Here is a 16,938-nt window from a genome sequence, read left to right on the forward strand (position 1 = left end):
CTATTTTTAGAACAGGCACGTGGACAAGGCCACCTCCTGGTTTCAAAACAAAAAGGGATGAAAGTAACTGCAGGGGCCCAGCGGAATTACAAGTCGGGAATAAGCAGTAGGCTGTGCAGTGCATGCCAGAAAGCAGATCTGATTTGCTCAAAATTTCACCTGAGCTGATATCCGGGCGAATGTGGCATGACCCACAGAACTGCTCCTTCCCTGAACTGGAAGAAAGTGTTTCCATACTCTCTAAAGTACACCCATTGCAGCCTGAAGAGAAGAAAGTCAGACAGAAAACTAGCACAGTGGCTCAGATGACTATTCAGCAGCCAGAGAACATCACTCGTTACCCAGTGGCTTCCAGCGAGGAGGTGTTGCAAGTCACTACTTTGAACACCTCGCGCGTCAGCAAAGCCCAGAACCCCGCCGGTGCTAGCTGCGGGGGTTTCTGCCCGTTTCCTCCAAGGGGGACTAGCAGCAGAACGTGCCACAGAACGGCTGGGACAGGTCTCCCGCGTGCTCCTCCCGCCTGTTACCTGGCCGGTTATCTGTGGGTGGCGACAAGAGGTCTCTCATTTGTGCGTCTTTCAGGCCTTCTGCCCACTGCACATCCAGAGTTCGGAGCAAAGGACAACTGGAACTACAAAGTGCCGACACTGCTATCCATGAGCACCCTGATAACAGCAGGTCTCGAAGACCTGCAGATACAGAAGAAGTTGGAGCACGTGGCCTACCCAGCGAGACATCCGCGGTGATCTCTGCTACCACGCACAGGTCGGGTGAAGCCCAATGCCGCTCTGACGAACAATCCCAGCACTCCAGGGCAAGCAGGGACCCCGTAAGCCTCCTCCTGCCCAGCTCTCCATCTCTCCCACCATCTGGAACTTCATTACTGTGGGTGAGAGCAGACCCCCATCACCCCCTCCGCTAAGCGCGTCAGCACAGGCACTTCCCGCAGCAACCTTACCTGTTGACGAAGACCTGCCTCAAATTAGTTTACCTAGCACGTCAAGTAGTCACAGCGTAACTAATTTTGGGCCCATTTTAACCCACCAATGCTTCACTCCTACCTATCTACTCCTCTCCTAGGATACCCGGCTCCCTGCAGACGTTCCTCAGAGACTGCAGTTTAGATACAAACTGGTTTGCTAAAGTCAGTGAAGTGGTCAGAAAACATCACTTACCTGGCAGTCTGTTGATAAGCCAACTCAGCTGCTTTTTAGATATATTTGTCCAGCTAAGATCAAGGGTTACAGGCTGTCTCCTAATAATGCCACTAAGCATAAGTGGAGTGATGGATTTACAATGGTTTAAATCTATTTTGGTCCATAATCTTTTGTCACAGCACCTACCCAAAAAGAAAAAAAAGCCAACAGCACTTAATTTGGCACTTGTTTTGATTTCTGCAAGACTTTAAAAGGTGTCATTAAACAGTAGGGAAAACTACGGCATTTAACTGAAAATAGCAAAAATAAGGCTGAGCGACGCTAAGATAAGCACACCACCACACAAAGTTACATAGGTTCGAAGTTTCTCCATCAAATATATCATGCAATAAAGCAGGTAATTATTTCCACAGAACTACAAGCGTCAACAACTTCGGATCCCATTTTAAGTCATCACAGCACTTACTAAAATCCATTTTCTAGCCTCAAGACAAGCCACACCTTCTTGCTTTACCTTTCGAATATAAAGACTGGTTTTAAACATTCCTGTCCTGATTTCCCCTGTGCTTTCCTTACTTAAAACCAGTGAATTTTGTAAAACAGATCCCCCCTCTCCTCTTCTGTGCTTTTGTGTTATTCCTATCTACGTGGCTTACGCATTTTTCCGCTCTCTTTGTGGTTCTTTAAGGGCAACAAGCAAGAAGTCCTAACCAGTGTGCAAGATTCTGCATTTTCTCATTTTTCCATTAGAAAATACTGCACTTACGTGGAAAAGGCATTTACCAGCTTTCTGTGACACCAAGAAGCCCACGGAGGAGGCACTCCACACACCACATCTTGCACTGAATTATCAACCTCTCAACCTTTCTGTCATTTCCCCAAGTTTGTTACTAGACTGTGCTAGAAAGGAGGCTCTGTTACAATTCGCCCATCTGTGCGCGCATTACAGTTGAATCCGAGATGACAGCCAACAAGAGACTTTACTGCAAGTTCAGTGAAACATGTAAGTCTGTCCACTAATGCTTCCTGCTGCCGTACAGTCACTGGCTGTGTCAATGTTCACACTCTGGTACCCTGGGCACCGAACAGGCACGCTGTGAGTAAATACGATAACGAAGGATTCCTCCATCAGCTCTGCTGGTACAGAACACAGCGAACGGGATCGCTCTCCACATACCCTCTACAGGGAAACAATCAGCACAGACCTTCTGAGGAGAACACCGAGGGCACTGGGAGATCTTCGCTATATCTCAATAGATATTTAATAGCTGAGCTGAACAAACAACTGCTCTAGCAGTCAGCAAGTCCTGGGGGCAGAATGACACCAAGACTTAGCATGACCTAGACTGGCCGTTCCAGCAGGCAAGAACATTGTGGCGTCTAACTACAGAGCAGGCTGCTCTGAGGCATTACAGCCCCGGCAGGCTGACGCCGATGCTGAGACACACACGCAGACACACACAAAATTCCCATCAGAAATGCTGGGAACTGCTGTTTCTGAGAAAGCACCGGAAGACACGCTACTTCCCTAGACACTGCTGGTCACCCCTTCTTTCTTGGGCTCAACAGAGCTTCAGTGATGACCTGCACACCTCTTTTAGGAGGCATTAGTGCCTCTGTCACCCACTTCTCTTTCAAGTCCATCCCGCTAACACGTTAGACCTAGCTCGGTTTCCCATCCTCCTTACCATCTGTTCCAGGTCTTGCAAACTCTCATACAGATGCACAAGTCTCTATGACTGAGGTAGCTAAAGACAGCCATCCAGACTTCCCTCTGCATCACGTGGGCTGCCCCGTCATCCAGGGGGAGCGAGTCCGGAGGGGGGCTGATGGGAGGTGGCCGGATAACGTGCCGTTCCATCTGAATGCATTTGGGAGGAGAGAGCGAAGGTGGTGGCCGGGTTATTCCCCGAGGTGTGCTTCGCAGGCTGGGGATGAGCTGGTGCCTCAGCTCCCGGGGAGTCCCATTTAACCCTTTGCTGAACCTATGGAGTCTCTCGCTGTTGTTCAAAGCACGCTTAGGTTCCTCGTTCTCGCTCTCAGGTTCAGATTTGATGGGTTGGTGATTCTCATTGGCAAGGCTGTTCTCGGTTTTTTGGATCTCCTGGTTGAGCTCCTTACTGAGCTCCTTGCTCAGTTCCTTATTAGGAAGCCGCCTTTTCCTCCTCATCTTGAACTTCTTCTTGTCCCGGGGCTCGGTGCCCTCCGTGCTGGGACCTGCAGTGGGAGAGCTGGACCGCGACTGGTCACTATCCTTGGACCTGGGAGGTGCTTCTGGCAGGTCATCCTCTGGCTCCTGCTTGAGGCGCCGCAGGGGTTTGATCATAGCAGTTCGGTCATCTGGAGCCTTCCACGATCGCCGCTGAAAAGGAAGAGACAAGGGCTGACTATTTGAGCAAGAAGGTACTCAGCAATACTTCACATGCTGATGCTCCACACAGGCAGCCCTGCCCGGGTTGGGGGGGGGGGGCGATGGGGAGTCGGGCTGCCTGCCAGCACTGGGCCCCACCCATCTGAGCACAAGGGTACATTCACCAGCCAAAGGTATCAAGTTCAAGTGCCATCATGGATGAGGAGTCCAGCTATTGGCTCTCCAGACTCCAAGAGAGTGATAAATGCATTTATTCACCATGCATAATCCTGTGGATTTAAGGGTCTTACTCATTACACAGTGGACAATTTACATACAGAAGATAAGCAGCACACTATAGACAGCTTTTTCCCCAGCAGGCCAGAAGAAACCAGGCTTGGAACACATTCACTGGGCACCCACTTTAAACACTGGCTGACATGCATTCATGCCCAATGGCCAAAAGGTCAATTTCTGAAACCTCCTGAATTGCAATCGCCGACTGGCACTGTGGCTGTGCTGTTGTGGCCCCTCCTTATGGCTGGATACTCGCAGCCTCGGTTCATTACACTTTAGCCGCTCCTTTACGTCCTACTAAACTCTGCTTGTCTTCTCAAGCTTCCCCCACCTCCGGTGCATGCAGAATGGGGAATCTGACTGACAGGTCTGACACACTGTTAGCCTGACGAGACCTCGCGCTGACACGGCCTCCAACGCAACGCAAGCTGACAGGGGTTAGCTGGCACCTTCTTCCCTGCCCCGGTCACTGTTCATAACAGCAAACTGCACTTCAGTTGCTCGCGTTAATCAAATATCTCTTTGATGCACACCAGATAGAAGCGTAAGAGACGTACAAACTAAGACCAGGGAAGACTTCAAGTCTAATCTGATCACTACAAGCAGGAAAGAAGCCACCAACTGTTAAAATGAAATAGCTCTAATAAGAAGAGATCTGGACTGGCAAGAAAAGGTGAACTGCTGTGAACACACTTTTTATATCAGAAGGTCTATGCTTTCGCAATAAACTAATTGGATCAAGTCAGTGGATGTGCTCCTATGCTTCAGACTGTGGCGCACAGCAGAGAAAGCTGATCACCCTGTCTTTAAATTAACATATTATAAAGGGAGAGGTCACAGTAAGTTAATGACGGGTTAGAATAAAGAAGTTACAACATCAGACTACTGTCAGCCTGCGGCACCCTTCACAGAAGGTACTGACGAGCACTTAGTTTAAAGGTATCGGACTTCTGTTATCGTGCCAGATTGTGAGAGGTAGCCAGTACTTGCGTGCCAGGTCGCCCCTGGCTCCCTGGGGTGTCAAGCAGGGGACTCCAGGGATGTGCTGTGGTACAGACTGCTAAGGGGCTGTGTGGCAGGGGCAAGATTCAACCACACAGGAAGAGTGAAACACCAGCACAGAAACAGAATTTTATTCCTTGAGTCATCAAAACACAGCTTGCTGCTGTATTTTAATATGGGACAACAAAACAGAAACTATAAAACCAGACGCTGCAGCTAAACTATCCTGGAGTGTAAAGGTTTCCACGAGAGAGAGACTCTGTAATTTCAAGATGTAAATGCGATAATAAAAATTATGCCTGCAGTGACACAAGGACATGACTGATAGAGAAACTAGCTCACATGAGGAGAGGGGATTAAAAGGGATTGAGAACACATCTATTAAAAAGGCAAAGTACCTTCTTCCTGAAGAGTTTCTCTTCTTTTCCAAGTTTTAGCTGTTGGAAGAAAGAAAAGTAAAAACCCCAAAACATGACATTTGTTGTGCTGTCTGATGAAGGTTTGGTGATCCACAGTGCCTTCCTCACGCACCGGGGGGGCTTTCATGGAGCAATTCAAGCCATCCATAAACACTGCAGTGAGTCCATAGGGATGGGAAAAGGAAAGCATGGCCAGAAAGCAGAAACTGGTATCGTGAATTTTGCGCTCTCATTCCACCAAAGCAACCCCAATCCCTACATTTAACTGTATTGTAGCATTCCCGCTGTCAAGCCTCGCAGGGCAGACTGACTGCCACACCTCGTGAACTACACATGCAATACAAAACCAGCCACGGATTGATTTTAAAGCCATCAGCCATTTAGTCGTGAGACACATTAAATCTAGGTCCTCATTTCTACCTCTACAAACCAGCATTTCTGTATATCCCAAGTATTATATTTCACAATCCACAAGACAATTCAGAGCGTCCCTGCCTGGCCCAAGAGCTCTGACTGTTAAATTCAGGGAAAAGCCGTCTACATCGCTGTTGTGAGCAGCTCCTCCTCTCTGCAGGCTACAGAAGGTGTCATTTCTAAAGGTCCTCTGATGGGTTATGAGTATTGTACATCCCTGAATCAGCCACGAAACAAGCTGCCATGCGCCACCAAGTGGATAAAGATTAAAAAGTTTCCATTAAAAATTGATTTTCACCTTGTTCCTACTATAAAGCATCTTGTAAAGGCTTTTCAGTTAAAGTGGGTTTTCTAGTATTCTGAATAAAACAACAGCCATAGCCCAGTGTTTTCGGCCTCTGAACGTCAACCCGAGTGTCGCTGTTCAAACTACTGTCCTGTTAGACTAGCAGTTTTCAGAAAGGAAGGTAAAACATCGCAGTTTCTTTTGTAACAATCTGGGATTTTAAGCCAGAAGGCAAGAGACATCAGCCCCAACCAGCCCACGCGCATCTGTGTAAGTACACGAAGAGAGTGTTTTGTCATACCCGCTTTCTCATAGTGGGTTCCTGGGGCTTCTCAAATTTCCTTTTCCTCCACAGATGCACTTCATCTGACTTTCTCCTCAGTATTGAGTCAACTTGAGTCTTTTTGGAATGTTCCTCCGATTTCCGCCTGGGAGTTTCTTCACAATCCCCTTTCCGTTTTGCAGCATCTATTACTTCCTTATTGTCTCTGTTCATTTTCTGTTCCTTCAGCAATGAGCCTGGGAGATTTGATGCGTATTTGAATCCTGGTCCGCGCTTTTGCTTGTACGCCAAAGAGACACAAAACACAAACAAACTTTATATCTTATGCCTTTCTCAGCTCTTTATCTAAGTTGCCTCCAACACTGGTGGGTTGATCACTTTGTAACAGACTAAATGATTAGCAAGGAGTTAGAGTAAAGTAGTTTCAACCTTTATAAAGTTATTTTTGTAACTATGCACTTGCAGTGTCTGTCTCAGTTTGAAAAGAAATGTTTCACTAATTCCAACAGACACTTCAGGTTTTGCTAATTGCTTCTGGATTATTTTTTTTTTTTAAAGTATTTTCATCTTAGAAATTAACATGCAGCAGTGCACAGAACTAACCTAAATATTCCCCAGATTTTGGGTGAAGTGTTGGTACACAGAACAAGAATACAAAAATTATTAAAGAATAGAAAGCCACCAGCTTATTTCCTTCAACTCAACTGAATTAAGCACAAAATCAAAAGCTGGTATTGGACAAAACTGTATCTACAAGCCAGAGGGAATGCTTGAGATTTTGTATCTCGTTCCAGCACCACTTATTCCCATTAAACTCACTTTTCCAGTTTTCCCTGCGTGGTTGCACTTTGGACACTCCCAGCAGTTCGGCAGCTCATCGTTAACCACACCATCCGATTCCTTCACCTGGTGAAAGAAAGGCACAACTCAATTCACAATCGTGCTGTAAAAATCTGCAAAAGGTAGATCATTTAGAGGCATTCTGTACAGCTCAATTTTCTCTGATCGACTGCTGCCCTCCCCATGGCTGCAGAAAAGAAACCCAGATCACCGCAGGTGCTGCACCATCCTGCTGGTGCTGAGCAAGCCCTCGGTCCTGCACAATTACCCTTCTGATGATGTCAACAGGGGAGGAAAGCATGCTGCCCAAATTCGTATTTGACAAAGGGTTCAGGTCGGGGCTTTTTATGAAGGTCAGTGACAATCCCAATTAACACAGGGCACATTCTGCTCTTGCAAAAAACCAAAACAACAAAAAACACCCCAACAACCCAAACCAAAACCCAGGACTGTAATCACACCATCTCCAAACGTCCTCCCACACCACTTACTTGAAAAGCTCAGTCCCGTCCCATCCCTGTGTGTACCCGCCCCCCCCAGAGTGAGGCACAGTCTGATCTTTTAATAGGGAGGAATTTTTTCCCATACACACATTCTCACATACATTAATACCATTCAGCATTTTTAGAAGCAAATTACCCTGCACTGTAATCAAGTGTTCCTTAAAATATTTTTCTTTATGGATCAGAACTAGCAGTCCCATGCGTCCAGCCCTCAAACCCATGTGCCAATAAAAATGATGGTTGCCAAGTCAGCTAGAGAACAGGCACTTTTATTCAGAAGACTGGACACATGAAGGCATTTTTAAGGTTTCTCACACCCACAGTTACCCAGCTAGTGTAAGGAAGAGAAATGCTTACTACTTCACTACCTCTGAGAGACTGTGACATTTTGCTTTGTGAAAGAGAAGACGCACACTCAGTGTTGTTACACTACAATAAAAGCACAGTCCTGCACTACGCAGTTGAAAAGCTGCTGGTTTCTGAATTTCCATACAGGAGCCCGCGTTACTTCCCAAACAGGAGATAAGTGCTTCTGAAAAGGCATTTCTGTGCATGAGGATGAAAAGTAGAGCTAAGGTAAAAACACCCTCCACACAAACGCATACGCTCACTGATGGCACATTCACATTCAAGGGTTTAGTTATATATTCAGAAATAAGCCTTGGGCTAAAAAAAGATTAATTTATTACTATTATAAACAACAAAAACACGCTACTGTCAAGACAAATAGCTAGGCATTGGCATTAGCAGCACAGTAGCAGGAGACTGCTGCTGAAACAGGCAGGGGCAAAGATCTGCAGATTTTTCACGTTTCTGAAACATTTCCTCCTCTCCTCCCAGCTCAGCAACAGCGCACTAGCTGTGCAGGATCAAGCCCTGGTTTTAGGGGAACTGCTTCCTCAAGTCCCCAAGCCAGACAGCAACCATTCTAGTTTCACCATCTAGTGAGAGTGACGACACGTCAGTCTCTCTCAGCAAGGCTTCTGGAGTTAATAAATGAGTAAATGAAGTGGGCAGAATTTAAATACTGGTTTTATCACAACTGTGCGCCTTTGAACCTTCTTTCCCATGGTAGGTGTAAGGTACTCCAGGAGTTATTGTATACATCTCTGCCTCAGGGGAACAATTCCTGGCCCAAGCTCAAGTTGGGAACAAGTTATTTCCCGCACTGAATATAGAACAAATGCTACTGAAGGGAAAGCATTACAGCTCTGTCCCTTCTGTGAAGTTTAAGGAACTGAACAGATGTGAGGAACTGTAAGCAAACTAATTAGACACACGCAAACCTGCCACTGAATCTGTCCCAAGCCTTTCAGACTGGGTGGGAGCCAGTTCCGAGTGTTTGCTACAAACAGCAGGTGGGTGTCTGAGCCACAGCATGAGGCATCTTCAGAAACGTACCTGCAGCACAAGGTCAGCAATTCAGAAAGTCTAAACATGAGACTACGCTACTTGTGAAGTCTTCTTGTTAGGGTATATGGAGACCCCAGAATGCTGATCTGACATGGCTGAGTGAGAGCCATGAATTCTGGCAGTGCCAAGACTGAAACAACATAAGCAGCGAGACACATCTGGGCTGAACACGTGGGCAGCAGTGCAGCTGTGCTGGAAGACGTCTTTGTACTTCTGCTGTTCTGACAAGGCACCTAAATATTCACCTTTTCCATCATTATCACTGTATCCATCTAAGATGAAAAAGAACAGGCTCCTCCCAGGGAAAATGAACCCCTTCTCCTTAAGGAAACAGCATCAGATACTGCACTCACTCACACATGCTAACCAGCATTACTAGCAGTTTGACATGTAGCAAGAAAAAATCATCAGTATCTGTTCAACTCCAACACTCTATAACAACGAAAAGGCAATATTCCTCCAAAAATCTCACTAGCTCCCTCTGAAAACAACGCTGTGCTTGCAAAACGCTCGCCAAGATTGTTTTCATAAGAAACTCCTCAGCAAAATGAGCATTTGTGTTGGTATTGTATTTTCAAGGAAAGAAGCATGGCAGAAACCTTCCATGAGACTTCTCAGTACGTGGAACATGCTGGCTGTCCTTAGTGCGGTTCCAACACAAGCACCTGATGTGCTCTGGTACCCAGGGCTCCTCCAGCTAGCAGCACCCACAGAAGCCCCTCAAGGCTGCAAGTGTGTCAGAGCACAGATGCACCTGAGCTACCCTTAATCTCCTCAGAGAGGTCATCCTCTGACACTGGTTTTTCATGGAGAAAATGCACCACAAACATGTACAGCCAAATCAGGAAGCTGGAAGAGGATGGACTTCAAACCAGGAACAATCTGCCCTGGAGTACAAATTAGCCAGTGCATGTGCCAAACTACTCCACAAGTTTTGGAGATGCATCTTGGAGGGAATTCACTCCACATGGGAATAAGCCAGGAAAGGACACTCTTCCCTTCACTGATCCAGATTATTCCAGTCTCCCCCAAAAGTACACTTGCCAGACATTTAATTGGACATGACTGACAGTTCACATGTACTACTGCCTATTTACCGAGTAGGACAGGAAGGGACTTCCTCTTGGTGGACAGCTGAAGCAGCTGCCCTGGGGCTGCATCTGCATTCAAAGGTGCTTCCCACAAGGACTATTTATGGGCTCCATCCTCTGGGCTTAAGCCCATGTCAAGGGCTCGAGCAACATGTAAACATAGCAACAGATTTTTGTCTCGCAGAAAATCATGGAACCCAGGAATAAAGAGCAAGGAGGGAACCAAGGAAGAGGCTCCGTTTTACTTTTGCTGTTCTCCGGTGCATAGTCTCATCTCACCTTCCAAGATGATTCTGAAACCCTACTGGTGCCCTTTTGTCTCAGTAAATAAACAGTACCAGTTACCCCACCATTCCAGCTCAACAGAAGCACTGAGAAATTAAAATACAAGACACGCAAGGCACACTGTAAATCTCCCACTGCTTAATTTTCAGAATCACCCAAAGCAACACTGTTCCTAGTTACCAAAACAGCATTCAGAACACCACACATGCATAAAAGAACAAACAGCACTTGCTTGATTTCACAGATCTGGCCCACATCCTGTGCAACTAGTCCCAAATGTGGTATGGAGAGAGGAAACCATGCTTGAACTGCCACTAGACAACCACCATGTCCTCTGGACTCAGCCATGAAGTGTCACTGACACTGCAAAGCAAGAGATGGGGGAGTGCTGGGCACTTTCAGGAAGGACTGGAATAGCAAAGCAGCAGCTACAAGTCAAAATCAAGGTACCCCTGAAAACGAGCAGCTCCTTCTCTTGCTTCATCAGGCCCCAAAGCCTTGTTTTAAACAGAGCCAAGCAAGCAAAGCTCCCTTTCAGAGCCCATCTGTGGCAGGAGCTGTGAGTACCAATTTCATGAATCAGGGAGACAGCCGCAGTTCTGGTTTGCCAGCTACCTACTTTCTGCTCTAATAAATGACACACACATAGCTTGGTGCACTACTATGTACAGCGCAAGAAAAATAAAAGGCCAGGAGAGCATCACCCCGGGCTTGCATAAGGAACATACCCCTCCTCCCAGAGATCCCAGAAGGGCCAAAAGCTGCTTTCTGGGGCACGGTGTGTCAGAATACATTTGCTTTGGCAAATCACTTTAACCATAAACAAATCAGCAACAGGAAATGGCTGATCAGCTGAAACAAACCAGCTCTGGAGAAAGGAGGCTTCTAAATGCTAATATACAATGATATGCCCCAAACGACACTTTTGTTACCAGCAAAGAATATAGCTGCTCACAGGACTCAAGTCAGCCAAGGGTGAGCACTCCAGCAGCCTGAAACTCGCTCAGTTTGTTCTCTAGAGTTGCAGTCTTCCTACTGCAACATTTGCTCGTAACATCTTTAAAACCAGCTGCCACTGAAAGGCACATCTGTGCCTGGACAAACACGAACAGCAAACTACTCGTTTGTACTTTGTGGGACACAGGAAGGAGCTACCGATACGGGCATTGTGACTAACTCATCCAAAAGTAGAGGCAGATTTCTCTGTCCTCTTGAGTTTCCCATCCCACCTGAAACTACTCACTTCCTTAAACAAGAGGCAAAAAAGAAAGAATGAAAAACAAAACAAAAACCACAAGACATTTGCATGCACACACATTTTGGAGGCTTCCAAAGCAAGAGTTTCTGCTTACAGTGGATGCTGTTACATCAAAGGATCCCCGCCTGCCAATCAGGGCTGCGTGTGCCACAGCTGTCACCCTGCTTCTCGCACCAACTCTTTGCTCACTTAAGTTTCCAAAGATGAAAATGTGAAAGCTTTCCAATTTCCGTGCACTACTTTTACATTAAGGTGATAACGAATCCAGTTTTTGTTTCCAACATGTACAACATCCTTGTACTCACCTTAAGGCATCCTGGGTGTATGATTTCATTACAAATGGAGCATTCCATTAGCATGAGATTAAACTTGCTCTCCTCCTCTTCCACAGTGTCCTCTTTCCCAGCTTCTCCGCACACCAAACACACGGCAGTATGAGGCAACACCGGCTGTTTACACATATGAGAAAGTAGTCTTGATCAGGACACGGAAGACATATGGAAACAGAAGAACTCAATGTGCATTTACAGTATCCTCATTTCAAAGAGGAGATAAATAGAGATTAATTGTGCAAACTGCTAAAGGCTCCAGCTCAGCAGAGCAACAAAGGCAAGAAAAACTGGTACAATCAGGGCTGGGTACCCAGACCAAACATCACAGGACACGTTTCATGGAATGAAAGTGCCCTCCCTGTAGCAACATAAGATTCATGGGGCATCCCAGGGATGGATGAAAATGCTTTTTTGTGGGTCCTCTGAATCTGTGAGCTGACACAGACATTGGCACGCAAGTCACTTCACTAGCGTACAACGGGAGGGAAAAGAAGCAACCTAGAACATCACTATTCACATCCATTAAGCTTCACAATCTGACTAGCAGTTTGGCAGCTCCTCTACTTCACAAGCAGGGCAGACAGATGTTATGGGACCCAACCCAGGTCTCACAGCAAGCCCACAACAGAACCAAGAACAGACCTCTTCCTGACTGACAATCTATTATCTAGTGCCCTCCTCCCAACCTGAGCATTGCAAAAAGCACTGCACAGACACTTAAAAAGAGAATTCTTCTCCTGTAAGTGTCACAAGTGAGAAGCGCACTGATTTTTTTCCCATCTTTTGCTGAGACAGAAAGGGAACTGCAGCATGTCACATCTGTCACCCGTGTCAAAGCACTGAATACCAGTCTACTTAAAAAGCCACCTTTGTGCTAATGAAGAACAAACTTCCGGTTTGTGGCAATAAGGTATAAGCCTCATTACAAGAAAGAAAAGGAAGATCCTCATAAGAAGCTGGCTATAATGTGAAATGCAATCGATTAGGTTGCAAGTCCTTAACTATTGTGGCTTTTCACGGCAAAGATCTCTTGTAGATGGAGTGAATAAAATCCATAAGTGGATAATTGCACACCAAACCAAATCTATGCAGAAACTGCATTCTTCAGCAAGTTTCAGATAGGGGAAAACCTAGCTATAGTAAGCCATTACAGAGTACAGTGTGCTGCCCCCCACACTAACATGATACATTAGCTATGGCAACACTTTCCTGCCTTCTCATGCCAGTACTTACCCACGCTCCATTTTAAAAGCATTTTGCAAATGCTATTTAATTCCCACCCTTCCTCCAAGCACAAAATAGGAATCCCCAGGATCCCATTCCACCAGCAGGTAAACCAGAGAAAAGCTAAGTTGTCCAGAGCCATAAGAGCTCCGTCCACTTGTTTTGTCCTATCTCCCACACGACAAGTATTTATATCCACACACAAGAACAAACATCCCCGGAGCAGTATAATTTTTCTTGCTGGGAGCAAGGGTGTCTAGGGAATCTCCTCTGAGCCCCAACTAGCCCTGTCCCACTGACGGGCTGGAACAGCAGCAATGCTGTCACAACACGTCCTCCCAGCACAGAGCCCCCACACTCCCTTCAGACCTGTTCAATGCAGCATAAAGTATCCCAGGCACTCCTGCTTCCTTTCTTGATTGAACTAGTGATGCAGAGGAGTTTCCTGTTCTCCGAACGGCAGTACAGGCTCTCTTAAGGCTTCTGAGTTTAATGAAAGTCTGTGTCTAGTTAATATTGTCAATGTTATTAACCAGAGGAAAGCACAATCCCAGAACTGTAGGGATCATTACTTCCACAGAGCCTTGCTTTGGTGTTTTGGGGTTTTTTTTTTTGGCTGGAAGCTGTTGAATAGGTACCACAATATATTACTACTGCAATTGTTACAGAACGTAATGAACAAGAGTAAAGACAATAGGATTGCTTATAGAAATGTAAAGCACCATTAAAAGTTACAACAGTTCAACTTGTTAACTTTCTGTGCTTTTGCTGCTCTAAGAAAGTTTGTAATACTCCCTCTGCTATTTACACCAGTGGGAACCTACGAAGGGCAGAGAGGTCTTCTTCAGTGCATGCAAGGGTGGGACAAGGAATCAGAGTACCTTGGCTACCAAGTCCTGTACTCTAACCACAGCTCCTGGAAATAAAACTGCAGATACCAAGAAGAAAAATACTTGATTAGAAGAAAGGGGATGAGAGGATGACTACGCTCAGCCAGAAGAGAACCCAGTTCATCTCCAAAAGGCTCAGCCTGTGTATCAAGAGAAAAACAGCTTAGTATGAAAGTTTCCTTCATCAGTCAGGACAAGAAAGCACACTGCAGCCCTAATTTAATCCCTCCACTAAAAAGGCAGCACGATTTCACTATTTCTTCCCCCTGGAGAATAATAAATTCTTCATCCATGCTGTTCAATTCATGCCACACTCCAGGAAATCAAGTGTTCAAAGAAAAGACACTTGAGCTGCAAAAGCACTCTGCAGAAAGGTAGATATTCTATGTACTTTACTGAAAGATCCAGCAGAGCTGAATCCAATCCTCTATGTCAAGAACAGTGCATGGCTTAGAACAGGACATGGAGTGAGCTACCAGGAGCAACTACTGGAAAACTTAAGTGCTTATCAGTTTTTTTATCAGTGACAGACCAATTCATTTAATGCCTCTACTTCAGTTTCCTCATCAAAATTAGGTGTGTGTGTGTGTGTGTAAGTGAAAGGAACTGTAACAAGAGTTAGAGAGAAATCAGTATAGATGGGGTGATATTTCACTGATGAATAAACAACATTCCTTTCCTTAAAAAAAAAAACAACCCAAAACCAACAGAAAACCAAACCCTTAACAGCATAATCAAGACCTTCCAAAGAATTAAGAGAAAAGCTAAAGCTAATTTTTACCCTTAAATGGGGGCATTGTGGACATGAGACCTGAGGAGAAGCTCCAAGACAGTCAATATGAAAGCAACAGATTCAAAAGGTGCTTGGACAACTTAATGGAAGATTAATCTGTCAATATTTGTTAAAAACAAAGTTATCACTTATGACTCAAGAAGCTTCTAAGCAACATATCACAGGAGCCCAGGAAACAGTCTGACTGCCTGCTTGCCCTGTTCTGATGCTCATCCCCTGGCAACTATTTCCAGTCCCTGAGGAAGACAAGACCTTGGCTTGATGGCTCTTTGGCTCATCTGGATCAGATCCATCCTATATGCCTAGGTAATAGCAAACAAATTGAAATTAAGGTCTCAAGTAGCCTGGGGCTGGGGTCACCAACGCCAAAATCTTGGAGGATGCCAGTCAAAGATTTCTCCATATCTTAAGCTGGTTAAGTAGTTAAGATGGTAAAGATAGTTGCAAGGCAGCTTTTCTCAGGAAATTCAGAGATCCAAACCAAACGGGCCTCTTTTCCCTTTGAATCAGAACTTCCTACTTTTCACCTTCTCCCCCAAATTGCAGAATTTCAGTGAGATTTGAGTGCCAATTTCTGGTGTACTGATAATCTCCACATCCACCTTCTATATTACTGAGAATGAAAGCCATGCTACTAAGTCTTAGGAGCATTCTGGTTTAAGATTGGGGCAGGCAGGGGATGAAAACTGATGGGAAGAAGAGATCTGAACTGAGAGGGCAGGGATTACACTGTTTTGCCTGATGTGCTTTAGAGACAAGAGTTCTTAGTTCCACACCTTGTCACCAGAAGACAGATACAGGAAAGAAATCTCCAAACAAGCTGTAGCAACAGGTACACTTACTGCGATACACTGCCTCATAATGCAGGACTGTTTCATCCTGCCAGGTCCCCCAAATTTCTTCATGTCTTTGCAGAAGTGACACTCGCCGCACTCTGTCCGCAGACACGCCTCGCACTTGCGGCATCGCGTCCTCCTCCGACGTGCTCCAGCAGTTGTCCGATTAGCTGCAAGCTTTACTGCAGAAGCAGTGCCCAGTTTCCCTTTGGGCCGTCCAACTGCCCTGTTCTGAAAAAGCCAGACACACAAGGTTAATCGCACATCCCACTTACCATCTACACTACAGAACTTCCTTGGACAGGAGTTGTATACATCTTAGATGTAAAACCGACAGATGTATCAGAATTATACACAGATTGGTAATACTGAGTAAATGCATACGATCACTCTTGTAGCTAAAGGAGTTCCATTTCCTTTTCAAGAAAAGATGCATTGTAAAAAGACAAAGAAACCAAGGCATTAATGAGAGATCCCAAACCTATAGCAAACTCACTTCAACGGGAGGGCAGGGAGAATCAATTTACGCACAGCTCAATGCAGGACCAAGTCCCAAGTGACTTGCTTGGCTTAGATCAAGAGATGATCTGTGCCATTGCTGAGGTCTGGGCTAGGGAGCTCTTAGGATTGTGCTCAGGTGAAGCCAGAAGGTCTACTTTGCTCTGCTGAAAGTGGAAGAATCCAAGCAGGCAGCGAAAGTAATTTTGAGGTTAGGTACAGCAGAGAAACACTCAGCAGCAATGGCTCAAGCCACAGCAATCTCCCTAAAAGAACAGGAGAGTATGAACTACTGCCAAGTGATAAAGTAGGAAATAAAACACAAATACTACAAAACCCTTCCAAAGTAACTCCCCTCATATCCAATACTAGCAAGTGCTCAAAAATGGAACACTAACTGATGCTGTGCAAAGGCTGGAAAGGGCATGCCAGGTCTAGATTTCAATGACCTTTAAGACAGAAGCTAAAGGAGCATGAAAATATTTTAAATTATTGGGTTAACCGCAACATATTCACTCTGGATATCTAAATTTCAAGTTCTCATCAGAAACTCCCTGTTATACACAAGAACTTAGAGCTCAAGCCAAACATCGCTAAATACCATGTAATTGTATGGGGCTAATTACGCAAGAATTGGCTTGGCTCATTCTTACCACTGACAGCTTTCTCCACAAAGATGATAATAATAGGACTTGCAAAGCTCATCTGGTATAGTATTTATACAATTTTTCCACTTTCTGCACATCTCAGCATATGACCAACAGACC

General features: G+C 45.5%; 1 protein-coding gene across 1 annotated transcript in view; it reads right to left on the reverse strand.

Moving 5' to 3' along the window:
• The window catches only part of KDM2B (lysine (K)-specific demethylase 2B), a 119,338-nt gene that overhangs the window by 2,221 nt on the left and 100,179 nt on the right, over positions 1-16,938 (reverse strand). Inside the window, exons 11-18 of the mRNA XM_009321187.1 lie at positions 15,680-15,904; positions 11,904-12,047; positions 7,028-7,114; positions 6,227-6,496; positions 5,205-5,243; positions 2,846-3,519; positions 1,176-1,339; positions 528-689 (exon numbers count right to left, since the gene is read on the reverse strand). Coding sequence (XP_009319462.1) covers positions 528-689; positions 1,176-1,339; positions 2,846-3,519; positions 5,205-5,243; positions 6,227-6,496; positions 7,028-7,114; positions 11,904-12,047; positions 15,680-15,904 — 1,765 coding nt within the window. The remainder of the gene's footprint in view (positions 1-527; positions 690-1,175; positions 1,340-2,845; positions 3,520-5,204; positions 5,244-6,226; positions 6,497-7,027; positions 7,115-11,903; positions 12,048-15,679; positions 15,905-16,938) is intronic.

This window comes from Pygoscelis adeliae, unplaced genomic scaffold (genome assembly GCF_000699105.1).
Source record: "Pygoscelis adeliae isolate BGI_AS28 unplaced genomic scaffold, ASM69910v1 Scaffold93, whole genome shotgun sequence".
NCBI lineage: Eukaryota > Metazoa > Chordata > Aves > Sphenisciformes > Spheniscidae > Pygoscelis > Pygoscelis adeliae.